Source organism: Squalius cephalus, assembly GCF_949319135.1.
Source record: "Squalius cephalus genome assembly, chromosome: 12".
In the NCBI taxonomy this organism is placed as follows: domain Eukaryota; kingdom Metazoa; phylum Chordata; class Actinopteri; order Cypriniformes; family Leuciscidae; genus Squalius; species Squalius cephalus.
The window spans coordinates 27,058,487-27,085,338 of record NC_137133.1 but is presented as its reverse complement, the minus strand read 5'-3'; the positions used below and the strand labels follow the sequence as shown (position 1 = coordinate 27,085,338).

Sequence of the window (26,852 nt, the reverse complement as noted above, 5' to 3'; positions counted from 1 at the left end):
GTACTCATCATTCTTCTTCCTCCAAACACGTTTAGTGGAATTATGACCAAAAAGTTCTATTTTGGTCTCATCTGACCACATGACTTTCTCCCATGACTCCTCTGGATCATCCAAATGGTCATTGGCAAACTTAAGACGGGCCTTGACATGTGCTGGTTTAAGTAGGGGAACCTTCCGTGCCATGCATGATTTCAAACCATGACGTCTTAGTGTATTACCAACAGTAACCTTGGAAACGGTGGTCCCAGCTCTTTTCAGGTCATTGACCAGCTCCTCCCGTGTAGTTCTGGGCTGATTTCTCACCTTTCTTATGATCATTGAGACCCCACGAGGTGAGATCTTGCATGGAGCCCCAGTCCGAGGGAGATTGACAGTCATGTTTAGCTTCTTCCATTTTCTAATGATTGCTCCAACAGTGGACCTTTTTTCACCAAGCTGCTTGGCAATTTCCCCGTAGCCCTTTCTAGTGTCTCTAGTTTCTCTAGTGTCTTTGGACAGCTCTTTGGTCTTGGCCATGTTAGTAGTTGGATTCTTACTGATTGTATGGGGTGGACAGGTGTCTTTATGCAGCTAACGACCTCAAACAGGTGCATCTAATTTAGGATAATAAATGGAGTGGAGGTGGACATTTTAAAGGCAGACTAACAGGTCTTTGAGGGTCAGAATTCTAGCTGATAGACAGGTGTTCAAATACTTATTTGCAGCTGTATCATACAAATAAATAGTTAAAAAATCATATATTGTGATTTCTGGATTTTTTTTTTTAGATTATGTCTCTCACAGTGGACATGCACCTACGATGACAATTTCAGACCCCTCCATGATTTCCAAGTGGGAGAACTTGCAAAATAGCAGGGTGTTCAAATACTTATTTTCCTCACTGTAAGTTTTTGGATAAACTTTAGACATCTTGCTGGTTGCGCTAAGAATTAATGTGTTGTTGTTCTTGCCTAATGGAACTAAATTAGGCTGATGTGTCTTGATTATTTCATTGCAACAGCGAATTCATCCTTGTTAATTATATCTAGCCAAAACTGGACAGCTCAAGGTGACGATCTGAAACAGAGACTGTAGAAAAAGGAATGGGAGAAGTCAACAATAAGCAGTCCTGCTTTTTAATTAAAAGAGTCAATCACCTTTATGATAGAGTCATCACCTGTTTGTTTACTCTAGAATGTTCATGTACTGGACTAGCCTGTTTTAGCATGATTTAATTAAACAAGCTAAATTTATGATACAATGGTTGTCATTCATCGCCGAGTTAAAATATGTAATTGAAACATAATATTATCTAGATTTTAGTCATTCCCCATTCAAGTTGTCTATTACCTACATTGAAAACAACAGCTCCGGGGCTGTAACCAATATGGCGGCTGAGTGAACTCGCTTGCCTTGATGGACTTTGTCTGAAAGCAATTTACTCCAATCTGCGATTGCTGTCTCGTATCATTCAGTGGCAGTTTTGTCTCATTAGAAATGCATGACCTTCATAACGACTAATATGTAAAGCGTGACACTAGTAGCAACATCGAGGCTGCAGGGTTTTATTCCCAGGGAACACAGTTGCAAGTTGCTTTGGTTAAAAGCGTCTGCCAGCTATGTAAAATTCAAGTTTGGCTTAATCAGATCTCCTGTTCTTTTCTCACAAAGCAACTCTGTCAAGTGACATTGAGGTTTTGCTTGAGACAATAATGAAAACCCACAGCGATTAGGGGTTTATTACTTTTAATCAATTCAGCTATAGCTACAAAATGTCAACCACTTCACAGACTGACAGGATACAGAGGGAGTTTTAATATTACATGCGTTGAGGACATCAATCTCACAGTTTAACCTATGTCATTCAGGTAAGGTATTTATTTGACTTCTCATAATAACTATTCAATATCGTAGTGATTTGGTGTGCATAGCTCTAAGTACAGAAGCAACAAAAAAATCCTTTTTTTGTTATGAATTATTATAATTTTTTACCAATAACAAACCACACGGGGAAAGTAAACTAACAGGATACAGTCATCTTATAAAAGTAAGTTCTCTCAGAAATATGCGTCTTTGCTTTACATTGCAAATGATTTATTTGTATTTTTTCAGATCATCCAAAACCTATGATACAGTAAACAACCGGACCCCACCTTTCAGAACATCCTTTTCTACACCAAACTGCATATTCATTTTTAGAAAACAAGTCATTTTTGCAGGACCACCACACCAGCATTGTTTCGTTTCCATCACATTTCCTCTTTAAGTCACTTTGCATTATTTTACAACAAAGGTCACAGTCTGTAAATATATATTATCGACTGAAATGGTGGCACTATTGCAAACTTGCAGTAATATGGAACGTTCCACTGTGTCCTAATACTGAGCATGCTTTTGTCAATTTTGCTACTGCCATGATTAAGTTATTTTTTTGTCATCTTTTTAAAACAAGTTTTATTTATAAGACGCTAAGATCTACCATTTGTCATGCATAACGCACAATTCACATCACTCGGAATGCAATGTTTTTACTACTACAGCTACAGAATCTAGTTGCACATCGTCTAAACAGTAACAGATTATGGCTGTGATGAGGGATATGAACCAAGGACATTGATTGTAAGTGTTTGTTGTATTGGTATCATTTGCAAAATATTTTTTTTTTTTCCCATTTTTCATTGTCATGACAACATCAAAATAAGGAGCATGACAGTAGCTGAGTGGTGTGACACAGTTTTACCAAGACGATACTGAGATATACTGAAAAGGAAAGACAACTTGTATAGCATTCCTAAATAGTTCCTCCAGCAAAAATTCGATATATATACACATAGGCTATATGCATACACATACAAGTAGATATATGTATACATACATACATATATGTATACAGGCAATAAAGAGAATTAAAAACTTCACAAGTGAGCAAGAGCCATCGAGTCAGCACTATATACAACCTTTGGAAAGAATGGTACAGAGTATAAGAAATCATTTTACGAGGACAATCATTGAAAAAGCTGACAGACGACACGTAGAACAACATTTACAATGGGGGCCGGATGATATGTGCATGTGTGCAAACCTAGAAGGTAAATACCATGATAAGCGCATTGCCTTTTGACAAACTGCATGGTTGGTAAAAGCAGGCAGACCAGAGCTTTAGCCACTGCCCAGCATCTTTGTGGCCCTCTGGTTGGCTTCATCAATCCTGGTTTTGTTGGAATCAGCCTGAAATAGACCAAACAGTGCTTTATTAGCAAAGATCTTTTTATTCATGTAAATCAAACCTTCTATATATATGTTTGTATATATGTATGAATGTATATCATTTAATTTAGTAATTCCCAATTAAGTTATGCAAGTCAAACAAGTTTTATAGATTGTTATTATTATTATTATTATTATTCTATAATATTGTTTTATTTTTAAAGTCATCATGACTAATATTTAATCAAAATAATATCATATATTTTATATAGAAAAAATTGTGCATATATATTTATATATAACATCATATAATATAATACAATAATATTTTGATATATATAACAAAATACAACATTTAGTAATATTAATAATTAACTGAGTAAATCCCAATTATGTCAAATCAAAATTGACAATTTTTTAAAAATGTTTAATCAAAATAATATGATTATATACAGTATATATATATATATAAATCATTTTAATAAATAATTTTAATAAATATTAATTTAGTAAATCCCAATTATTTATGTAAAATCAAAATTGACTTAATATTTAATCAAAATAATATCATTCATATATATATGTGTGTGTGTGTGTGTGTGTACAGTATATATTAATATATAACTTATCATAAAATAATAAAATATAATATTTAGATATGTATTTAATATTTTAAGTTATATATAAAATATATAACAAAATACAACATTTAGTAATATTAATAAATATAAATTTAGTAAATCCCAATCATTTATGTTATGGAAATCAAACATGTTGCAAATAGATATTCAGGTCAACTCTTAATTTGTTGAATTGACTTTTAAAACTGCACTTTAGGATTCTGTTTAATCATTGAAAACTCCAATAGGGGAAACTGTCCTTGAAAGCCAATCCATACCTTCTCCATGATCCTGTCGATCTGGCGGTTCTGGGTGTCAATCTCGTTGCCCATATCAAGGGCCATGTGGCGCAGATTACCAATGATGCCTCCCACCTGCTCTAAGTTCTCATCCATCTCATTTTCCCTGGCGTCATCTGTTACCCTGCATCCATATAAGAACGGTAGAATGTCACTTTAAATCACCAATCATTTCTCAAAGCAGAACGCATATGGGCGGTCTATCTACACATTTGACCTCTTAAGTCTTTTTATTTTAGCTTTTGGCTACACGATCAAACCTCTCTCTTATAGCTAACCCTCTTGACTGAGTGTCCTGGAATCCTGGACGTCTCACCTGCGGATGAAGCCACCGCTGATGGCCATCTGTTCGCGCTCATCCACTACGCGGGCGGGCTGGCTCGCAACCACTCCATCCTGGTTGTTTCCCCAGGCCTTGCTGGCTCCGCTCTTCATTCTGCACAGAGTCGGGGGAAGCGTGAGCACTAGCGTAACCGGACACTTCCATATCAGCAACAAATCATGATCAACAACAAACATGAATTACCAGGCAAGCATAACAGGGATGGGCTCATTCTCCCAGGGGCTTTGCAATTTGTAATGCTATATCCTGCGGACATTTAACATACATGTACTCGATGCTGAGACACATACCTTTCTGAAAATGGGGGACGTAAATAGAGGTGGATAGCCATTTATAAACAAAGATAAATGGGACTCGGAGGTCACTTCTGCCCGCCCCATGGCACATGAGCTGTCCCCCTCTCAAATTATGACAAATAACAAAGAGCACAGGCCTTGGCGACAGACAACACAGAGTAACAGGACTGCCACATCAGTGGAGACAAGTGTAAATAACTTCAACAGAAAAGAAACTGGAGGAAGAGAAGCACATCCTATCTTGCCCTTTCATTGGCCACCTCTAAGCTCAGTGTTTCTGACTCTTAAATGTGTTAAAATGAATGTTATAATGAAAGAAAAGCAATGACAGATCAATATTGTTATGAGATTACAAGCCCACAGCCGCAAATGAATCAATTATTGCTATTTATAGCAATCTTATCAAATATGACAACAACCTATTATGATTATAACTATATATTGTTGTAGACATGCTACTGGGATCAGAGGTGAGGTATAGAACAATAATTGGTAACACTTATCAATAAGTTTCCATTGGCTAACATGAACAAACAATGAGCAATATTATTTTCGTAAATGTTATTTAGTAAAAATATAACTGTTCATTGTTTGTTCATTATAGTACTTTTAGCATGAACTAATTAACACAACTTTTGTTAATGTATTAGTAAATGTTGAAATGAACTAAGACTAATAAACTCTGCAGAAGTGTTGTTCATTGTAGTTTATATTAACTAATGTTACAACTAATTGTAAAGTGCTACCCAATAATCAAAAGCATGAGAAGAGCCCATTTAAAGACTGAAAGCAGTTTCATAATTGCTACTGCAGACAATTTGATTTAATAGTCTATCAACATGACATCCTTGAATTCATTCTAATAGCGTCAAGAAAATCATAAACTTAATTTATGAATTATAAACAAGAATCTAGATTGCATCTTTTGCATAAACAAGGTTTTATTCATCTGCTGTTGTTCTTGCTGTGAGTTGTTGATATGGATTTTAGTTCTAATATTTCTTGATTTATCTAAAGAGAGATGGCCAAGCCTCCCACTGCAGTATTATTTATAGAGACGGACTAAAGCTACAATTCCCCCGGCTGCCGTCCCTCCGTTCTCTCTCTAAACAGCATGTTGAGCTTTATCTAATGTGAAGGAGCAGTTAATACTCAAACTGGCAAACAATGCCTACAAAATATATTAGAACCTTGAATATCTTATTTTCCTTTACATATTCTGTAAGAGAAAACATATACCTTTTGCTGTCCAACTATGAAAGAATCTTCTGAAAACTGAATTTGTTTTTAAAAATAATCAGAAAAAAAGTATTTAAATAGAATATTATTTTATTTAAAAAGTGACTGTTATTTTGATAAAACTATGGACTGAGTTAAATGTGAACCACACAATCTGACCCAAAATTCAACCTCCCTGAGCGCACGGGTTCATTTGCTCCTCTGCACCAGTCCGGGACTTTATGACATGCTGTCACATAAAAAAAAAAGCCTTGAATATCTGCACTGTATCTTTTTCTCTGTCTGACCTAGATCTCGTCTGCTCCCCTTGGGGAACCAGCAAAAGCATTGGTTCTCTCCACTGAACTGCGGCTATAGACTGGACTTTGTGTCCTGTTCTTTGCCGAACTATCCCTGCCAACATAAATGAGACAGGCTTGAAACTGTTAGATCATCTGAATGACTTTGAGTAGGAGTTGGTCATCAGCATTGTTACTATGCATAATTGCTCTTTATAACAAATAGCAGTAATGTCAGTATCATTAGCAAGAGATGCATGAGCATGCATTTGGCATTCAGGGACATGCTATTGCAGTCATACAGGTAGCATTGATGGATGTGCTTTCAAAGTTGTAAAAAAGCTAGTGTACGCTTCTACATTTTAAAGCAGAAAATGTTAAATATGTTTAATATAGGCCTATATATGTGAGTGAGTTGCTCTATCACTTTGAGTCATTTTAGATCAAGAACAATATTTCTGAATTTCATGCACTGAATGAAACAGGAAAGTGCTTTCTAATGATATAATTATGATGTTTCTGTTCCAAACTGTTGTCTAGATATACTCATTTAAATAGTAGCTGTCAAAAATGTCTCTAAAGATTCCAAACATCTTCAGACAGTTAATTCAAACATACATTAAACATTTTAGCGATATGATCCTCTCGACGTTTCCTGAAGTAAATGGAATATCACGTCACGTGACATGTTCACGCGCTGTTTCATTGAGGTCTTTTCGCGGTCAAAACGCTGATGACACGACAGATGATACATTTTAGTAAGTTATACTATATCTTTTAACATGCCCCTCTGATGTTCATTCATGTTTTTCGTGCTTATAAATAGTAGTAAAGACGTAGATATGTAACACATCACTGAGCGCCAAAACGCCATTTGTTATTTGCATTCGTTTTAAAATGAACATTTTGAAGACTTTGAGTTTGAATTCATTAAAACACAAAACAGTTAAGTTATTTCTCCGTAAACGACTCAAAATGACGAGCTCGTCACATATGCGTTATGTAGGCCTATGTTAACTAGTCTTGATGGACTGGAAAGGAATAATCATTTATCAGAAGATAAAGTACTAAAAGAGTCAAATTTACTTTTTGTTCAGTATTTTCTATTCATTTGTATTGAGACTACGTTTAGTGACTCAACTTTGGCACATCCATGCAGTTTTAGTGGTTTGATAGTGTTCATAATATGTTGACTTGGCCTTGGGTTGTGCAGCATGCCTTATATACATTTCATTGATAAACTGTCTAATAAAGGACCCAGAGCTAAGGCTATTGGACTGTTGTACTTCTGTGAGCATGTGTGACCATGCCTCATGCTCACTGTCTGTGCTTAGGATCATGGGTAGTGAACTTGGCAGGAGTTGGGCACGTCTGGCTAGGGCTACAGGCCTCTCAATAAGATTTATTTTTAGGCAGGCAGGCAGGCAGGCAAGCAGCACCTACTTGTTACATGGACAGGAACAAAGACCACAGAATTTTCCTAGATCGTTCAAATTCTTTTCTGCATCCTTCATGTCCTTATTGATTTGGTCCATTCCCTCCTCGATGCGTTCCAGTTGCTCTGATTAAACAACAAGTAATTTATCCCCCACAGAATGAGAGCAGGTGTCAGGAAAATAAAGGAGGGAGGAAAGAAAGAGGAAAGAGAGGACAAAGAAGAGAAGACAAAACTTCAGACAGTCACTGTGACAAAAGGAAACTCAAAAAAAAAGGGAGGGGGAAAAAAAACGGACGCCACCACATACGTAAGACCCTTCTGCCACATAGGTCAGTACCTACTTGTTACATGGACATATGAAAAGGCCACAGCATTTCCCTAAATCTTTTAAATTTTTCTCGGCCTCCTTCATGTCTTGGTTGATATGGTTCATGCCATCTTCAACACGATCGAGTTGTTCTGGTCAGGACAAAGGGATGACAGCAGTGGAATGAATTTTACTGGCCCTTGTTTGACAAGAATATATGAGAAATGAGCACTGCTGAACTGGATGCGAAATTGTTCAATGCATCTAGAGGGGACGCATGCATTAGAGTGAACCTATGCAAAAAAAGAATTAGGAAAGAGTTAAAAAAGCAAGACTTCATCCTTTATTTAGCTAAATATGCATCAAAGTCAACATGAAATCAAAACGGGCCCTATTTACTTTCTTAATGCACATTCCTGGTATTATCGGGAATGAAAAGAGATTTAAAAAGTGTCTTTTTAATCCCTATTCAAGAAGTTTCCTGCTGACATCACTGAGGCCACACAGGCTATTGGATAATGTTAACCTGTAGTCAAATAGCTATTTTTTAGTATTTCGATTTGCAAACTCGAATTCACTTGGTTAAATTCTGATTTGTAACGCCCACTTTTCACCAATTCCTAATAAATAGAGTCAAGCCCCTTCAAACATTTTTAATCATTACTCAAAATATGTCACATTACAGAAGTAAAATGGGTTGCAATGGCAATTCAAGTTGACTTTCGCATTTAACACATGGAAAACTTGAATTTGATCCCAGCAGCCAATAGCAGACAGAGTCTCCCACAAGGGGCACTGCAGGAGGGCGACAGTGTCTTTTTAATTAGACCTTGGGGCAGAATAAAACACTGGCCGGATCTCTCTCAAGGCTTAGTGGCTGTAGTGCCCTTTTGCTGGAAGCGGACAGCCTCTTTTTCTCCTCGTTACAATGGAGGGAGCAGCTTATAGTTTGTTTGTCTCTGTGTGGTTAGGGGATGAAATGGCTGAGGCGCTGAGTGACCCGTGGTGATGCAGTCTGGCGTGTTTGTCGTGCAGACAGGGTGTGTTCCATATTGTTAAGAGGTTTAGTAAAGGTATCAGTCACAGGAAAGAGAGAGGCAAACTTGAAATGGTTGAGGAGGGAAACAAGCCTACCACATCAGTTGCGTTTGTTTAATCCCTGGCATTCAAAGACACTTTCATTTAGGCAAAGCAAATTAACCTAAATTTGATTAATTTCCTTGTGTCAAAATTCTAGAGATTCTCATTTAAAACAAGAAAATGAACTTTTGACACCTCGTTCCTTGATAAAGCTAGAGCTTAGTGTCACCTCTGGGCTGAGAGTATTTAAATAGGCTTTAGGCTGTAGTTTGAGGGGATGAAGGAGTGAGATCTCATTCCCCCTATGAAAAGACTAATTATTGGCTGCAGACATGGGGCCCTCACACACAGGGGCCAATCAGAGGGCTTCTAAGGAGCTAATGCTTAAAGCAAGGCCAATTATGTAGTTTTTAAAACCACACTAAGCCAAACAAGTTAACCGTGTGCTTTTAAAATGGGAAAAAGCTGGTTACAGCCTTGCCGATTTGTTTATTTAATGGTCCACTTTGACTTTTTACTGAGTCAAATGACACTGTTACAGTATTTAATATCTGGTTTCAATATTAGGATTACGCCAGGGATTATACAAAAGAGTATTAGTGTAGTTTATGGGAAAGAGTATCATTTGTCATTACCAGCTAAATCGATCGTTGCTTTATTTGTTTATTTGAACTTGTATTGTTACAAGCTGGCCTAAAAAAACTAATGTGATGGCAACTACTTTTTAAACTGATCTGTGAATATATTTGACATGCAAACATTAAATGGACAGTTGCAGTGGCCAGTCCTGTTTATTTGGTAAAAGAGCATATTGAAAGAATATTAAATGAAAGAGAAAAGTGTGTTAAAAGGGTGAAAGATTTAGAGTTACTTCAGAAAAAGCAGAAGAAATCAAAATGACATTGCACAGAAATTACTGCAATTAATTAAGCAACTGAATTAACAAACAAAAAAATAGCTAAAGATAAAAATCAATGTATAATACATACTCTAGTTGCATATTATAATGGCACATTTAAATTTGATATGAAAAGCTAATAGACATATGCAATTTATATTCAAAGATGTATGTGCCAAGAATGGAAGAAAATTGTTTTGTCGTCATCTAACACTTACCTCCCTGCTCGTCCAGCATAACCAAAGTCCTGATACCAGCATCTTTACTCTATGCATCAAGAACCATGGTGAAGAAGGGTGAAAGAGAGGGTGAAATACATGGAAAACAAAGTGGAGAAGGACAAAGAAAAAGAGGTGAGATTCAGCACACAAAACACAAGGCTCATTCAGAGGCAGTCTACTTTTTTAGGCTGTACTGGTGACATTTCAAATTGCATAATGTTCTTCTCCTTTTTATTAGACTAAATAAGCAGACGCTAATTACTGTGGAGCATATAGCCCTGATCAATATAGTTTGTAAATGCACTCTGTGCACTAATGTGAGGCAGAATCTATTTAGAGTCGTTTCTGAGCTTTCTTGGCTTGAGGCAATTCTAATACACCCTTAAACAGTACGATAATCCATCAATGAAATATTCTGCTGAAACATGATCGGATTGAGGCAAAAATGAATCCGCTTGTGTTGAGTACAGTCAATTTAGGCAATGCAACAAATACAGTGTGGTCTCATTGAAAGTGAGAACGAGTGATGCCTTTTCGTTCCTCTTATTGAGGGCAGATTTCGCACACACTCTTTGGTGTGCCCATTAAAACAACGACAAATCATCTGGCACTTCATTAAAGCTTATAAAGTGAGTTACACTCATACAAAAGGACGCCTACTCCTCGCAAATACCCTGTAAAAATGATTAGGGGACATTAGCGTAAAGGCCAGCACAGAAGTTCTTCATATCTTGCTAGAGACGTCCTTGCCATAGTGCCCTGAAAAGGTCTGCGTTATAAATCAGCTCCTACTGTGCTGGTCTTCAATGAGAAACGTCTTTGAGTGACCTATTTAAATCACTATTTGGTCACTGGCATCCCAGATCTCAACACTCGCAAAATATGACTTTTCCGTGAACGTAATGATCAGCGAGGTAAATTTACTGTGCCGTTTTTTCCCCTGGTGTTTGGAAAATAACAGGCAGCTGTGACATATTTCAGAAAGTGCAGCTTCAGCGCTTTGAGGGGAACGGGATATCGATATTTGGGATAATTGTAAGGCTCGGTGGTGCATATATCAGCGGGACGTGAAGCAGCACCCCCCTCCTTCTGGATGGGATCACAATGTGCCCTAAATGGATCCTTGGGGATTAATTTGTTTGTGCCATAAACCACTGAATTTTCACGCAGCAGTAAAAGCCTGGAACAAACTCAATGCTTCTACTAGTATAAATAATGAATGTGATTTACCTCCATTTTGGCCTAACGCAGGAATACTGCTGATCGTCTATAAGTGCCGAGAACATTCGATTAGTCTAACTAGAACATGAAAAGGCTGGTATAGACTGACATAGTTTATTAGACCTGACCGAGACATATCCCTGATCTGTGTGCACCCTCCCTCTCCATGTTTTCTTCTGTCTGTCAGTCTCAGAGTCTTCAGGCGATTTTTGTCAATTTGTCAACTCAGAGGCGACTTATCGCTTCTCTGATCTGCCAGTAATGGACATGGCGAGGTGCTCTTTGCAGAGATATGGGCTGTGATTATCAATATGACCTTGAGATATGCTGTGGAGAATTCACAGTTCTTTCTCTTAGATATACACACCTCTCTTCTCTTTCTCTAACTAACACCCTCAACCCATCAAGCCTAGAATAGTCAAGCCCAGCTTGTGCTCAGCTCTGTCTGAAGACTAAAGCTCTCATGACAGAACAAAAATGATCAAATTAGGATCATTATTATCCTTATATTGATCTATTTCTTCTATTTTTTGACCATAGAATTATGTTCAGTTTCTAGGGCTGTCAATTTAGCATGTTAATAATACATTTAATCTGAAAAAAAAGCTTTTATCCAAAGTGACTAACAGATTAAATGTACTACATTAACCTGTTAAATTGACAGCCCTAGAAACTGAACATAATTCTGAATGGTAAATGAATATATGTAATTTTAACATTTTGAAAGAAGTCTCTCACCAGGGCTGCATTTATTTGATCAAAAATACAAACACAGTTAGATTTTGAAATATTATTGCAATTTAAAATAACTTATGGAAACTGTTTTTTTTAGTAGAAACCTCTTTAAGTCTTTACTGTCATTTTTGATCAATTGAATGCATCCTCGCTAAATCTTTAAAGAATTTTACTGACCCAAATGTTTAAATGGTAATGTATGTATAGAGATTATGCCAGATCATATATTAAACATTTGTGATCAGAAAACATATGCATACAGTGATATGTAATTTTTGATTATAAATATGAATAAATATATTATATAAATATAATAAAGCGTCTTTCTCTTACCTCTTCCACAAGCTGCAGCATACGACGGGTGCTCTCCAGTGACTGTGGGGGGGAGGAAAAAGATGTTAAAACCAGAATTTATTAGGAACTGACAGAGATAAAAACCTCCACAAGCTGTAGCGAGTGTGGGAGGATTTTTAACACACACTATAATCAATAAATAATCAATTGACGTTATTTGCAGCACTAATGTACCAGAACATTTAACATTTTAAAAATATACAAACAATTGCTCAACATGCTCGTGACTGCACTACTTATTTTTTATGTTTTATTATTTAAATGCATAATAAACAATCTGTGCGAAATAATGGCTCACTGGTCGGTGCTCTGAGGCACCAAGTCAGAAAGAACATTATTCATCTCTCCTTTCAAACTCTAGATCCATTAGTCCATCCACCATTATGACCACCTTATGTTAGCTGAACAAGTTCCTTTTTTCTCTCTCTATCTACACATTCAGAATACATTCGAAATATGCAATTTATATGAGTAAATTACAGCATTTTTCACACAAATATCATGGACTGGGTGTCTGGATATTATGAATTCATATCTGGATCAGAATGCTGGAGGAAATTTTTGCAGTGTGCTGTTTGTGTTTTAATATTCTGCTCAGCTGTGAGAATCATAGTGTGGGGCGGCAGAGAGGAGCTCCATCAGGCTGCAAACATACAGGCGCCACCCCCAGCTCTCTCACTCACACACACACACACACACACACACACACACACACACACACACACACACACACACACACACACACACACACACACACACACACACACACACACACACACACACACACCAAATGCTGCAGCGTTATGTAAGGCAGAGTGCAGGTGAACCTCTCTCCACATGACACACACACATTCACATATGGACTCTGACATCTCACAGTCACGGCCTACAGAACAAGCTGTGTACAAATAAGTAAATCTGTAGCATAAATTACAGCAATTTATCCAAGCCTCAATCAACAGAGCATAAAGACATGAAATAATTAACTTGTGTCAGAGACTTGGATAAGAGCAAAACAAGTTCGATGTCTGCTTCAACTAAACAGACGACTTAGCAAATGAAATCATTTTTATTATTATTATAATTTTTTTTAATAATTGACTAGTGGCATTGATGCAGCATCACGTAAAAAAAGTTCCAATAACAGGAAGTTACCAAAATAAAGGAAGTAGTAATCACCTGGCCAACATGGCCGCCTCCATGAGGAGACCTGCTCCATATGGAATAAATCAGCTTTTATTGGGCTATTGATATGACTGGAGTCTTAATGTCATGTGAGTGTACATTTTTTTCCCCCCCCTTAAAATTGTTATTCATTTCGGTACCATTTGGTTTGGTAGTCAAAAACACATTAATGCAGCAACAAAGCTTTATTTTGATTGTACATTACTTTTTTCTTCCAAAAATTTTAAACAAAGTGTACATTAATTAACTGTAGTATACTCATATATATTCATCATTATCAGAAAACATGTCAATGTTGCACAAAGCTCCATTCTGATTTCTTAGTTGGCACTACGTTAGTCTTTGGTTGCAATCAGTTGATGTTTGAAGGTTGTTGTTCATGTAAGTGTAGCATGAAGGCAGAAAGTGAATGTCCTCACCTCATCCGCCAGCTGGTCTGCACGTTGCTGCATGTCAGAGAGCTCATTGCGCATATCCGAATCATCTGCCATGGCTGCTGGGTGTGTTGGGTGGAGCTGGTCTCCAACTGGGAAGAGTGGGTCTTACTGGAAGTCTGGGGAAAGCTGAAAGAATTGGGCATAGAGAAAAGGAAAAAATTAAACAATGGAGCTCACTTGAATAATAAAGTGTGTCATCCAGATTTTAAGAATGAACAAAGACAATATACTCATCCTAAACCTAAACTCTCTCTTTCCCAGACCCATAAGCACCAGAAAAACAAACATGGATGTTAAATTCATAGGGCAGATAGAGTTATACAGCTAATAAAGCGATTTCATTTACACAGGCTAATTAAATGTCATGAAATAGACAGTAGGACATTGTCTGCTCTTAAAGAACCCATCGCCTCCTCTCGTACACTCTTTCGAAGAGCGTCGAGGTGGTGGCTGCTGTGTTTAGCTGATTAAATTCTTCCCTGAGGTTCTGGGTGTTCCAGGAGAAATGATTCCCTGCTCTGCCATGGAAACTGTGAGCTTGACAGATATATTCCTGAAAAGACTGGCTTGACAGCTAGCAAGATATCCCAAGAGGTCTAATAAGAACAGCTTACTGAATAAGTGTGTGTTAAACTGCACAAGCATGTGAGCTTAAATTATTCCATCCTTATTCACAGCAAAAAGTAAACATGCTTTCGCAAAACCATCCTGCATGCAAGGCCAGACATTGTCCAGTCATTTTTAAATGTTTAAGCAGAAATGTCACTAAATTCTGTTTAAGAAAATGCAATATAAATTTTTTTTTAAAGATATTTTACAGAGGTTTTGGCAAATATCTCCAACTCAACCATCCACAATATTATCAGTGAAAAATCCAGTGAATTCCAAGCAGGCATTAAAGAGCGATACTGCTTCCATTAATTGCATAATTGTACTCAAGCGATTAAATTTAACACGCCTGCCTGACCTTTCCCAGCGAAATACTCCAGACTCTAAAGGCTGCAATATTACACTCCCATCTCCAATAGTGAATGTCATCTTCTGCTTTGGTTAAAGATCAGGGAGCACCAATCTAAAATTGATTGACCCAACAACCAGGCTGTGTACTGATGCAAGCTCTCTCAGGGTAGTAGAAACATGTTTGTGATGAAACTGCAGTATTGTAACATATGTCCCTAGCTGGTGCCAGTGAAACGCACCAATACAGAAACGTCCCTCACATGTCCTCGCTCAACCTCTGATGAATGAGCTCATTCAGATTCTGATGAGTGCATCAAAATGTCAGGTCAGTGAATGACTATCATAGAGAATTCTCTGTGGTAGTATTCTTGAAATAACCTAAAAGTTAAGCACAATTTGAGAGATCAGACCAGAGGAAAAACAAAGAAGTGCCTTGCAGTCTCTTTTTTGTCTTAACTAGGCCAGTGAAACCTCAGGATTCATGTTTACTGTTAATTTACTCCACTTCACGCTGTTCCTTACTGCTGAAAAACAATCTTTTGATTTGCTTCTCCCTCCACATCTTTCATCTTTTCATTTTTTAACTGAGCATACATAATGCTATTTGCCATATTATGATGGCACTACTAGCAGTCCTTTGGATTGTAGGCTAGCTAAACCTGAAAAGTTTAGGCCAGAGAACCGAGTAGATTGAACCCTCTCGCATTTAAATTATTTTGCAATTCACTTCTGCTTTCAGGTTCAAATAATTGTACTTGTTGCCTATATCCAAGGATTATTAATAATGCATTGGGTAGTGGTAACCTTTTCTATATATTTTTTTTCCAGTGCACTACCAGTGTAAATATGTACATGCTCTCATGCTTTATTGATGACTGCCATTATTTTTATGCTTGTTGAATGATGGCAGACCATGCTAATTCTGAGGCAGTCGAATGTGTTTTTGATGAGACCTGTGTGCATCATTTCAGAACATCACTATGCAAATGAGTAAATTATAAACAAAGAATGGACAGGGATTACAAGAAATGAATACTGGTAAAATGCATATAAAGCAGGGGTCTTCATCCTTTCAAGACTGGCCTATAATTATGCACACAGAGTACCATATTAATGTATTTTCAAACTGTGTGATGTCTAGCCATTAAAATAAACATTACAGATGTATAGAATTACATACTTAAGCATCACATTTAACTTTTAATTAATACATTTTAAAGTGGGAGGGACAGTGAAACATTTAGCAGAACTGTTGCTTTGAAAAATGAAAAAAAAAAAAGATTTCATCAAACAATTTGAGATTGGACCCACGTTTGGACCTCTGAAATAAAAGCTCCACAGTAATGCCTCTAAAAGCAGTAAACATATCAAAAGTTGTTTCTTGAACTAGGCTACTGAGCAATATTTATTGTTTTGGTTACTGGAAGTTGTATGTAGCTGTATGTTTGTTTACTGAAACAATGAGAAGCTCTATGGTTTAAACATGCTCTTTTAGAATAGCTGTGTGTGTGTGCGTGTGTGTGTGTGTGAGAGCTCGCTCATCCTCCGTCTCTGGCTGCCATTTTGTTTTCTCTCCTCAAACATGCAGCCTCTCCCTTCACTGCAGCACTTCAGTTACCACACAAAAACTGTCCTCCTCCAAAACTTGATGCTGCACTCACATGCTTCGCTAAACGCTAACGCCACCTTATATCCCCTCAAACGGAATGAACTTATCATGCCTGACCTCTAAATCTCTGAGTCAGGCGAAACAGACGTGTTTTACGAGATTACCTTTGAAATCGGGTTATGGTATTTCCCCTTAACAGTGTTATGTTTGTTGCAACAGATTGACTCTCGTAGAGCGGGTTATTGAGCTTGACATGTTTTAAAATCTCCCAGAGAATCCTTAATCACAGATGCAAGGACAGAAACTCAAGCCATATGCCATTTGTTACTCAATGCCATTTGTTACTTTGCTTGGCAAATTGACGGACATTTGATATGGCCATCAAACTAAATTCCACTGTAAATTGACAGCCTAGCCTTAGTTTGTCATAAAATAACATACTGAATGCATCAGAAAGTTGCATAGCTAAAGTGCATTTAATGTAAAAAAACAACAACAAAAAAACACGTTTAGCTGAACAAATGTAACTGAAGTGGGCAATGCATAATTTAGGGAGGTCCCTGAGTTCATTTATGCTTCCATTTGTCTCCAGCCATGCCTTGATTGAAAACCAAGGAATAACGGATAGAGCCGGCAACCTGTAAACTATAGCAATGGCTTATTATTCACAATGCAATGCAACCAGATGAGGAGGACAGGCCTGAGCGATGCCGCCCCCTCCTCTCATGAGCAGTGATTAATAGCATCAGTTCCCTTCCTCCTGAGTGGAGGATTGCGTGGAGTGATTCCAGGGCTCTATTAACTTGTCTCGTAACCTCTTACTGTTCACACTTCTTATATAAATCAAGTATATAATATATAGAAATAGAAATTCCTATAAGATGAAAAGACCTCTGCTGCAAAAACAATCTAGTTCAAAATGGATTATACTGCCGTGAATTAGGAAAACTCCATCACCAGCCTGAGGAGGTGAGTTCCTTAGGTTTCCTCTCATCTACACTGCAATTATTATTATTTTGTCAAAATTCCAGTAAAACTATCTACACATCCTTAAACATAAATTCAAGGCATTAAGACTTGTGTTCAAAGAATACATCTTGAATTATCTCATTATTACCTCATAGCAAATTATTTTCCTATTTAAAGAGAAAAAGGAAAATGTTGTCATCACTTACTCGCCCTCAAGAGTTTTTTTCTTCTTCTGTTGAACACAAATGAATGAAGAATTGAAGATTGTAGAATGTTGGTAACCAGACAGTTGATGGGAGCCATTGACTTCCAGAGTATTTTTTCCTACTATGGAAGTCAATGGCTACTGTCATCTGTCTGGTTACCAACATTCAAAAAAAGACAATTAACATTTTTGGGTGAACTATCCCTTTAAGCATATATTTGACTAAATTGTGTTATTTATGCTCTATATATATCTATATACCAATGGGATATGTATGAAAAATGAAAACTAAGACAAACTGTCTGAAAACAAGTACCTCGTGTAATTTTGCATCGCAAGATTTGTTCATTTAATTTGGCATTGGAACAATAAGCATAGTGAAAAGTACTAAATAAATTAACCAAAAATAAATAAATAAAATAAAATAAACCTTGTACTCTCCAATAGAAAATCATTAGGCTTGTGATCTGTGGCGGTCATTAGTACTGATCTAAACTATACATTCCAGAGTGCGTGTGGCTGCATGCTGAGTATCCTTCATAGCAGAATCTACACTACGCACTCATGTTGCTGCACCATTAATGACTGCAGCAGCCTCAGAACCTCATCTATATCCCCCCTTTTACATTGGGTTGAAGGGTCTTGTGATTTAGCAGGGATCCAATGGCCACTGCAATTGATTTGACAGAGTCCATTTCACAAGCCCGTTTGTTGTCAGCTCTGCAGCAACACTAGCATCAGGTCCTCTGCAGAGAGCCCTCCCTTCTCATCGCCTGTAAACTCCCACTCATGGGGAAGCCCCGGGATGAATTTATTAACAACGGGGCCATTAAAGCAGACAGTGTGTTCCCCACCTGACACCCTGATTCCCTCGCCTCCCCATCTGGCTCCAAGGTTCTTGGCGATGTATGACGAGTGATGAAGTGATGAGTTTGACAGCGCAAGGATTGGAGGGCTGGCTATGCAGTCCTGTTATGTTTGACTGTGACCTTCACATTTTTATTGCAGCTTCATAGAAATGATGATCAGAAGAGTGCAGCCATCTTTTAAAATTTTCTATAGAAACAGACCCACTTAAAACAACAACATTCAGACGTCCTCACTGCAGAAGATCTGTTTTCAACTGCCATTGCCATTCCACCAATACCATTGCTTTGCCATCTTACTTTTGATTGGTATCCAAACATACTGTTATTGCAGTTACATAATATGCCTCTTCAACAACAGACGCTGCAGAAAAGGGAGGTATGAAGAAAGCACAGAAAAATGACACCTGAATGATAGCATCAGCAGGTGTTCAATATTTGAGGAGTCATAAACAACAGACATTAAAAAAACATTTAAGAAGCCAAGAATCCAGAAAGCAGCCAAAAGCTTTTGCTCAAAGGAAACATAATTAACAGATTTATTTACTTATAGAGTGGTGCAGGGATGACGTCAAAATCCGGAAGACTAATTCGCCACTGGTTCCCTTGAGATTTTCCTATGGGTTTTTATAATGGGTTTTTTCAATTAATGAGTAAAATAAGGTCTGTGGTAAACATAATTTGATGATGCTTGCTTGGACGTTTTGTTCTACAATGTCCTGATACACCCCAAACGATCTTATCTTGTTACTTATTAGAAACATCATTTTTTTTAAATAAACATAACAGCTTCAAAATTCGCATTTTTGTGTCCAAGTATCGGCAACTTACCACAGACCTTATTTTACTCATCAATTGAAAAACCCCATTATAAAAACCGTAGGGAAATCTCAAGGGAAGTGCTGGTGAATTAGTCTTCCGGGTTTTGACGTCATCCCTGTTTCCTAGAGGTACATTTAGCTAAAGGAAGTAAAACTCCCCTAAATAAACAAACACTTCAATTAAATGATGTATTCTGAATATTCTTTTTGAAAGCACCAGCTAATGATCGATTACCATATTTATTATATATAAAGATATTTTAAGATATAAAAATATATTAAGATTATGATATTTATCTTTATATTTTTCTTATCACATTAGCAAATCATTTTTGGTCTTAATATCTCATCCAATTTTGCATCTCAAATATATCATGGTTTAAAGATTTAAAAAATGTTTAATGCAAAAACAAAACAAAAGTACTTTTTAGGTCACTGTTTATTTTAAATCTGATTTGGAACAATAAGCATAGTGAAAAGTGCTACAAAAATGTACCAAAAAATTAATACATAATGATTTATAATGATAAGGATATTCACTGCAAGACCATCTAAAGGTTTATTTTTGGATTATTTATAATCAAAAAGAGTGAATGCCACAAAATCTAATTTCTTTAACATGTTTTTTTTTTTTTTAAATGAGAAACATCGGTGATTGACAAGCAAAGATTGAATACACATGCATCAAAACTTCAACTATAGCAAGTTTGTCTTTCTACATCCTATTGACTTGTTTAAATGAGCCAGTGTGTATTATTATCAAATGACTGTTTGGCATCTCAAACACAGGTCAACAGTAAAATAATCCTCAAAAGAAATATGCAAACATGAAGCAAAGGCTAATATTGAATTTATGAGTAGCGTTTACTATAGCATGCTGCTTAATACTGAAATACGATTCCACTTTAATGGAATCGGACTGTCTCATAATATAAACTGAGAAAGTATGAATCATTTGCATAAGCTCATCTGTCTTATCATCTATCTCTTATATATGCACTACACTGTAGAAAACTTCATGACATGAACTGATTGAACTCTCTGTACTCTGAAAGAGCACCATTCTAAAATGGCTTCAGACTGCAGCTATGAGCAAATGAACAGATGCCGTAACATTTGTCCAAATTGCTCACAATAACAGCTTGCAAAAGTAGCCAAATTGCAGAAGTCCATCTGATCTGGTACAAACATTAAGATGCCTACGAAAGACAATTGACACAGGTAAGAAAAATCATATTGATCACGCAAAACGCATTCGTATTTTAATCCATTTGTACTTGAAACAAATGCCCGTCCTATGACGCATTCTCACATCTATTTCTACATCATAACAAACACAAATATGAAGTTAGGAGTTTATATGAGCATTTTAAAACTAGATGTCAAATACAAAATACTTTCAGTATTACGTGGCAAGTACAAACTACAGTAAGTTTCATCAGCTAGCTCTTAATCCTTTGCTTAATCTCACTTTTATTCAGTAAGTTTAAGATTGCACTTATTAACCACTGTGACCTCTCTTACATTGTGTTCACAGAGAGAGAGGACAGTGTCAGTCCTTATGCTGATTTATGATGCTTCTCTTTCCACCCTCAGAAACCTCCAGCACTATTGATATTCATAAATGGTGGAGGGGAACCCACATGTGTGGGCAGAGCTTACAGGCTGAGATGCTTGGCATGAGGGTGCTTCTTTCTGCAGTCATTATGCATCATACAAGCTAATTCTTCAGGGTATCTTCTCTTTTCTCATTTCATCCTCAGCTGCCCTCCTCTGACGTACTTTTTTTATTTTTTGTATTCTCTACCAACATTATCCCCCCTCTTTCTATTGCTCGTCTTTTTATCCATAGCCGTCTTCAGTCTTTTATGCTCTTGTGACGCATTTGTCCATATTTTCAATCTGTGGGTGTTCAGCCAAGTGCACTTGTGCAGGATTGTCGCAGATATCCAGTATCCATTTTGTACTTGGGCCCATGTTATTATTTGTTAGATGTAAAGTGTTCCCCAAGACTATACCTGCTCTTTTTCATTGGAGTTTGCAAATCAGTTTCCATTTTTTACCCAGCTGGTGCTTTAATCTGAAACAATTTTGTGTTAAAAGGCGATATGTAATTTGGAATATGAAATCAAGGACTTTAGGGTGATGGTTATACATGTAGCTGAAAATAACATATAATTTTCAGTAATAAGCTTTTGATTTTCTTCTTTTTTTCTTTTCTTCATTATATCTATCACAACATTTCATTGATACAATGATAGTGTATGTGATTAATCAAGACATCGGAGCAACCATAACAAAGCACTTCGCTGTCTCAGAGTCAAGATATGATGAAACAATTTCCAAATGACATATTAATTGGTTTGTATGAGTTAAGTGAATCACTCCTGACTGAGCTCAGCCATTTGTTAAAAGTAGAATTTGTGAACATGTGCTGTTCTAAAATACATCTAATAAAGCCTGGATGACTTATTGGCTAATTTAGAATTTGTATGCAACTGTTTATCCTTATACACCAATCAATTTGCATAAATATCCCATAAAATCCATGGGTATCCTATTATATATGAACAAATCACTGTATATTTTTGTTTATCTCGAATATGTGTACTACAATTCAAATTGTATTATGCTATATTATACAGAACGTATTAATATTAGGTACCTAAATATGTTAAGTAGCAATGAGCATCGATAAATCAAGACGAATCGCGGTCTGGTAGGCTATCGCGTGAGTCACCACTTATTGGGGAACATCCCTGCCGCCCTGCGCTCTGCAGTCAAGCCATAATAAGCCGCATTAAACCATCAGATTCAACAACAGAAGCGTGCCAACCGCCGCAAGACACATACAGACCGGAACAAGCGAAACTGAACGCTCTACTCACTGTAGTAAAGTATCGTTTTCTGTTGCTCATATATGCGTCAGTAACAGTGTGCGCATTTACTAACCTTACAGCAACAGAATGATGGCCAAAAACAGAGTGATGTTAAACAATACCGTGGCTTTAGAGCATTTGCAGGTGCAAGACGAGGGCACGTGACTGAAAAAAGGGAGCTCGTCTGCAGTATCCTGACATGCCCAAGTCACGCGGGCATTTTGACCGGATGATTAGATGATATTTCGGGTTGTTACGGACATCCGGTTAATGTAGGGATTTTACGCTCGCGATAATAAGCTACTATTGTGTAATCAGTACATTCTGTGAGCCAGAAAGTGTTTAACACGTGAGGATGGAGTCAATGTGGCGAAGAACTGAATCTGCATCATACAAAGGGTTTGGAGAACCTTTCGATTTTTATTTTGGTGGCATTCGGTTCTCGAGCGCGAAATTCTTCAGCCAATGTGGTTAGAACACAAAAATGTTCTGATGGTGTTGTTCAACATCGCTACAGAATGTACAGCAAACACGAATGCCTGTGAGCCGGATCTTTAATAGAGATTCAAAAACACAAGTATGGATGAGTAGCCGAAAGAATGATTCATACGAGCCGATTCTTTTTAGTGAATCAACAATTTACAGCGCGACCTGTGTAGATTTATTCGCGAGAAAAAAAAAATCCTCTCTATATAAGCCTGATCTTTTTAGAGAATCAAAAACATACAAGTCTAGATCAGGTAGTAGAAAGAATTAATCCTATGAGTCGGTTCTTATAGTGAATCAACATTATAGGCTACAGCACGACCAGTCTTACTCTTATGACTCAGTTCTTTGAAGTGAATGAAACACACCTGAACAGGACATTATTACTTTCGTCATGTATGACTGGAGTTTAATCAAAAGAATTGTATGTTGTTAAGTCTCGTGAGACTTACATCAGTAGGCTACTGGTTGATCATACGACAACGAGGCTACGTTGAATGCTGAGTTGACACGTACAGCTTTTACATTATGAGTTTAGTTGTAATCAATAATAAATTCATTAATGAAATGTGTTACTATTTTTAGTTTTAGCATTCTTAATTAGTATTAAGACCAATTATTGTAGGCTATTGCATTTATGCCGCCTATTAAAGTCTGTGAAAGCCACGAAATCTAATGTCTGAGTTATTTTCCCCAAAAATATCTGACTTAAAAGTAGCTGGTAAGGGAATCATGAAATTCTTTTAAGATTGCCACCCCTAATCATACGTGAGGGTATCTCCAGCATCCGCCTCCGCTCGTCTCTGCTCAAGCCCCCGCCCATCGTCTAACACCAGGAAGACACGAACTGATCATTACCGCTGCCCCATCGCATACATACGGCAAGGTTGAGATTATTTTTGGTTCAAACAATTAATATGTCGGTTCAATTTAATAAGTCTGATGATCACTGCATCATCCCATCTGACTTTCCCCACTCTGCTTTCTTTGCAACACGCACATGCGGCACATTAATTCTCGACCACTTTGTCGCATTTTTCCATATTGACTTCCCCCCCCCCCCCCCACACACACACACACACTATCAATCGCTGATCACTTTCGTTAAATCTCAACCCGATGTTATCAAACCTTACTTATTTATATTCTGAGATAAAAATGCTTCTGGCAAGTAAAGCAATTAGCCGACCTGGTCATAAAATGATACTGCAAAATGAAACATCTAGGCGTTTTCACTGTCATTTCAGTGATTAATGGCCTGATGCAACAGAGCCCTTTTTAAAAACGCGTAAACATCTGGTAAAATCAGCCATTACTTAGATGGCGCCTATGCGCAAAACTTTGCCAGACATATAATGGCAATTTAGCTGCAGAGGCTGGATGAGAATTCAGGACAGAAACGCAGTCGCTGTCCAGGGTGCTGAAACACAGAAACCGCCCACATCGTGCCGCATCCAACACACGATTCAAATGCGTATAAACCACACATGGTCATCCCTAAAATCTGACATCCTAATTAGCCATCAGTTTTCACATTGCATTTTGACAAAACATCCATTGCTGCTCTTGCCTCAACCACTTTTTGGCCAAACAAATTTAAAAGAAAGAAGAAAAGACGTATCGTATCAAAATCCTTTTTATCATTTCCTCTTTTAAATAAAGCTTACCTGATCCCGTAGTCTTTGTTAGACCGTCAGTAAGGAAGAGTCTGTCAGCGAATTTCAACAGCGAACCACCATCAAACTCCCTTCTGTGGGGACTGAGTTGCTGCAACGGCTATGCGTGTGTGTTCGTCTTCAATGGATAGCAACTCTGCCCTCGACAAAGATGGCGTCCGCTTTGACGTCACCGACGTTTAATAGAAATCTGTCGGGGAGGGGAGGCCCAAATAAAATGTAGCACCTGCCGTGGAACATTGTTTGGCAGCAGCATGTGAATGTTGAGTTGACAAGAACAACAAGACTCGTCCAATCTAATTTGGTCTGAGTATCACTCACAGAACTTTTTTTTTGTCTGTTGAGAACAATGGGAATGTTATACCTTCTGAATGTGTGGCATTTTCTCTCACATGAGTGAAGTGAATTTGTTATTTTTGTTGACTTTAGCATAGTTTATTTTACGTTTAATCGATCAATTAGAAGTCATTTCAAATAGTTGACCATTTAAATGTTAAGCAGACAGCTAAGATTAAAATTTCGCACGTTAGACTGCATGTTACTATTGCAAGCTCCAGAGACAGAGGATACTCTCAATCTCAGCCATTGGTCAAATGGCAGATCTTGCAAGCCAATCAGGAAAGGGATTTTCACCTATTCTTATTTTGCTCCACTCAGAGTAACATGCAATGAGGTCAAAAACAAAGATGTATATATATATATATATTACTTACTTTCTTAAATTCCCACTGTATGAGTTTGAACTGACTTATGTCAGGAAGTCATGTGACAACAGCTCATCATGCTCATTAGGGAAACCCCTCTGGAGAACATTGCAGGACAGCAAAAACACCTAAAAACTGGAAGAATGACTTGCAAAAGCTGAAGTAGGTGCTCTTGAAATAAGTTGGACAGATGTCATATTTTTAGTGTTCATAATTCATTCAATTTGTTTATGTCACCGTGAGTATTTCCTGTAGATTCCACAAGAATTACAGAGATTTGATCTATTTTAATACAGTTTAAACTCAACTACATAAAAGTTTTATGTGATATGTACCCCCTTAATAGCCTTAGTTTTCTCATCATCTCAGTATGCTGTTACTGGGTAATGGAGGGAGAATATATTAGTACAATACATGTTTTGTGAAGATTTAATGGTAATTTTTTTTGTAAAATAAAAATGATTAATAATAATATTCATAAATGTATCAAATATGTTATTATACACTGGTAGGTCCCAAATAAATATTGAGTTACTTTCTCTTCCAATCAAAGACAGTTTAAAGTCAGTTGCTTGTCGTGGAATATAACTTGAAACAAAGCAGATCTTGCTCTTTTTTTTTGTAATGTTAAGATTAAAACGAATCTTTAAAAAAGTCTCGCTGAATCTTTGAAGCCTTTGAAGTTTTTTTTTATTATTTTTTTATCTGTAGCATTTGACTTTGCTGCGTTTTTTGCACCATTGGAACAGAGGCAGTAAGAAAAGAATTAGAAGTTGCATTATCAACTCTCTTTGTGACTAGACCTTGCTCTCTTGCACGTCACTCACAGACTCATTTCCCCCTTAATTAAACCAGAGAGAGGAGAGTGAGAGCACAGAGGGAGCTGGGCAAGGGGGTGCTGACAGAGATAAAGAGAAAAAGTTGGGGTTGGAGCGGGTGGGTGTAGATCAGAACACGAGAGGGGGATGGAGGGAGAGAACAGGCCAGGGAGAGGATGAAAGTGAGAGAATGAGGAGAAGAGCTGTTGAAGGGAGGGGGAGCACGCTTCAGCAATGGATTCGACCAGTGACTCAGCAGTCTAAAAACATGTTTATTCTCTGCTGCTACAAAGGAATCCTTTAAAATATGACTCGGAGGAATGTGAAAATCTCAGCATCGATACATCAACTGTAGTTATTTGACTTGATGATCTGACTGTATTGTTTTTTTTAAATCTCTTATTTGCATGTGGTATTTGGTCAGTCAGCTTCATCTTAAAATAGTGCAGTGTAGTGCACTGACCCTTGATTAAAAAAATCACTATTAAACAATTAGCCATTAGGCAATATTAGAGTGATTTTATTTTTTATTAAGGATAAGTGCATTACAGTGCACAGCTACTTCCTGAAATAAATAAAAGGAGATAAAATATTCGATTATTTAAAAATAAACAAATAAATGAGAAGGATAGAAACTGCGATATGAGAGAAGTGAATCTAGCACATCTATTTTGGCAATATGTGTGATATAAAGTTTTAGTGGCGATTATCCAAAAAAATTG

The 26,852-nt window shown here is 37.2% G+C and overlaps 1 protein-coding gene across 1 annotated transcript; it reads right to left on the bottom strand.

Annotated features, from left to right (window-relative positions):
- Window positions 1-1,708: 1,708 nt before the first annotated feature.
- On the bottom strand, window positions 1,709-24,893 carry snap25a (synaptosome associated protein 25a). Its single transcript, XM_079888471.1, has 8 exons — window positions 24,600-24,893; window positions 14,120-14,263; window positions 12,495-12,536; window positions 10,203-10,251; window positions 7,705-7,822; window positions 4,422-4,541; window positions 4,085-4,229; window positions 1,709-3,207 (listed from the first exon to the last, which is right to left on the bottom strand). Exons 2-8 carry the CDS (start codon window positions 14,189-14,191, stop codon window positions 3,139-3,141), a joined length of 615 nt encoding a protein of 204 aa, XP_079744597.1. The 5' UTR covers window positions 14,192-14,263; window positions 24,600-24,893; the 3' UTR covers window positions 1,709-3,138.
- Window positions 24,894-26,852: the final 1,959 nt, after the last annotated feature.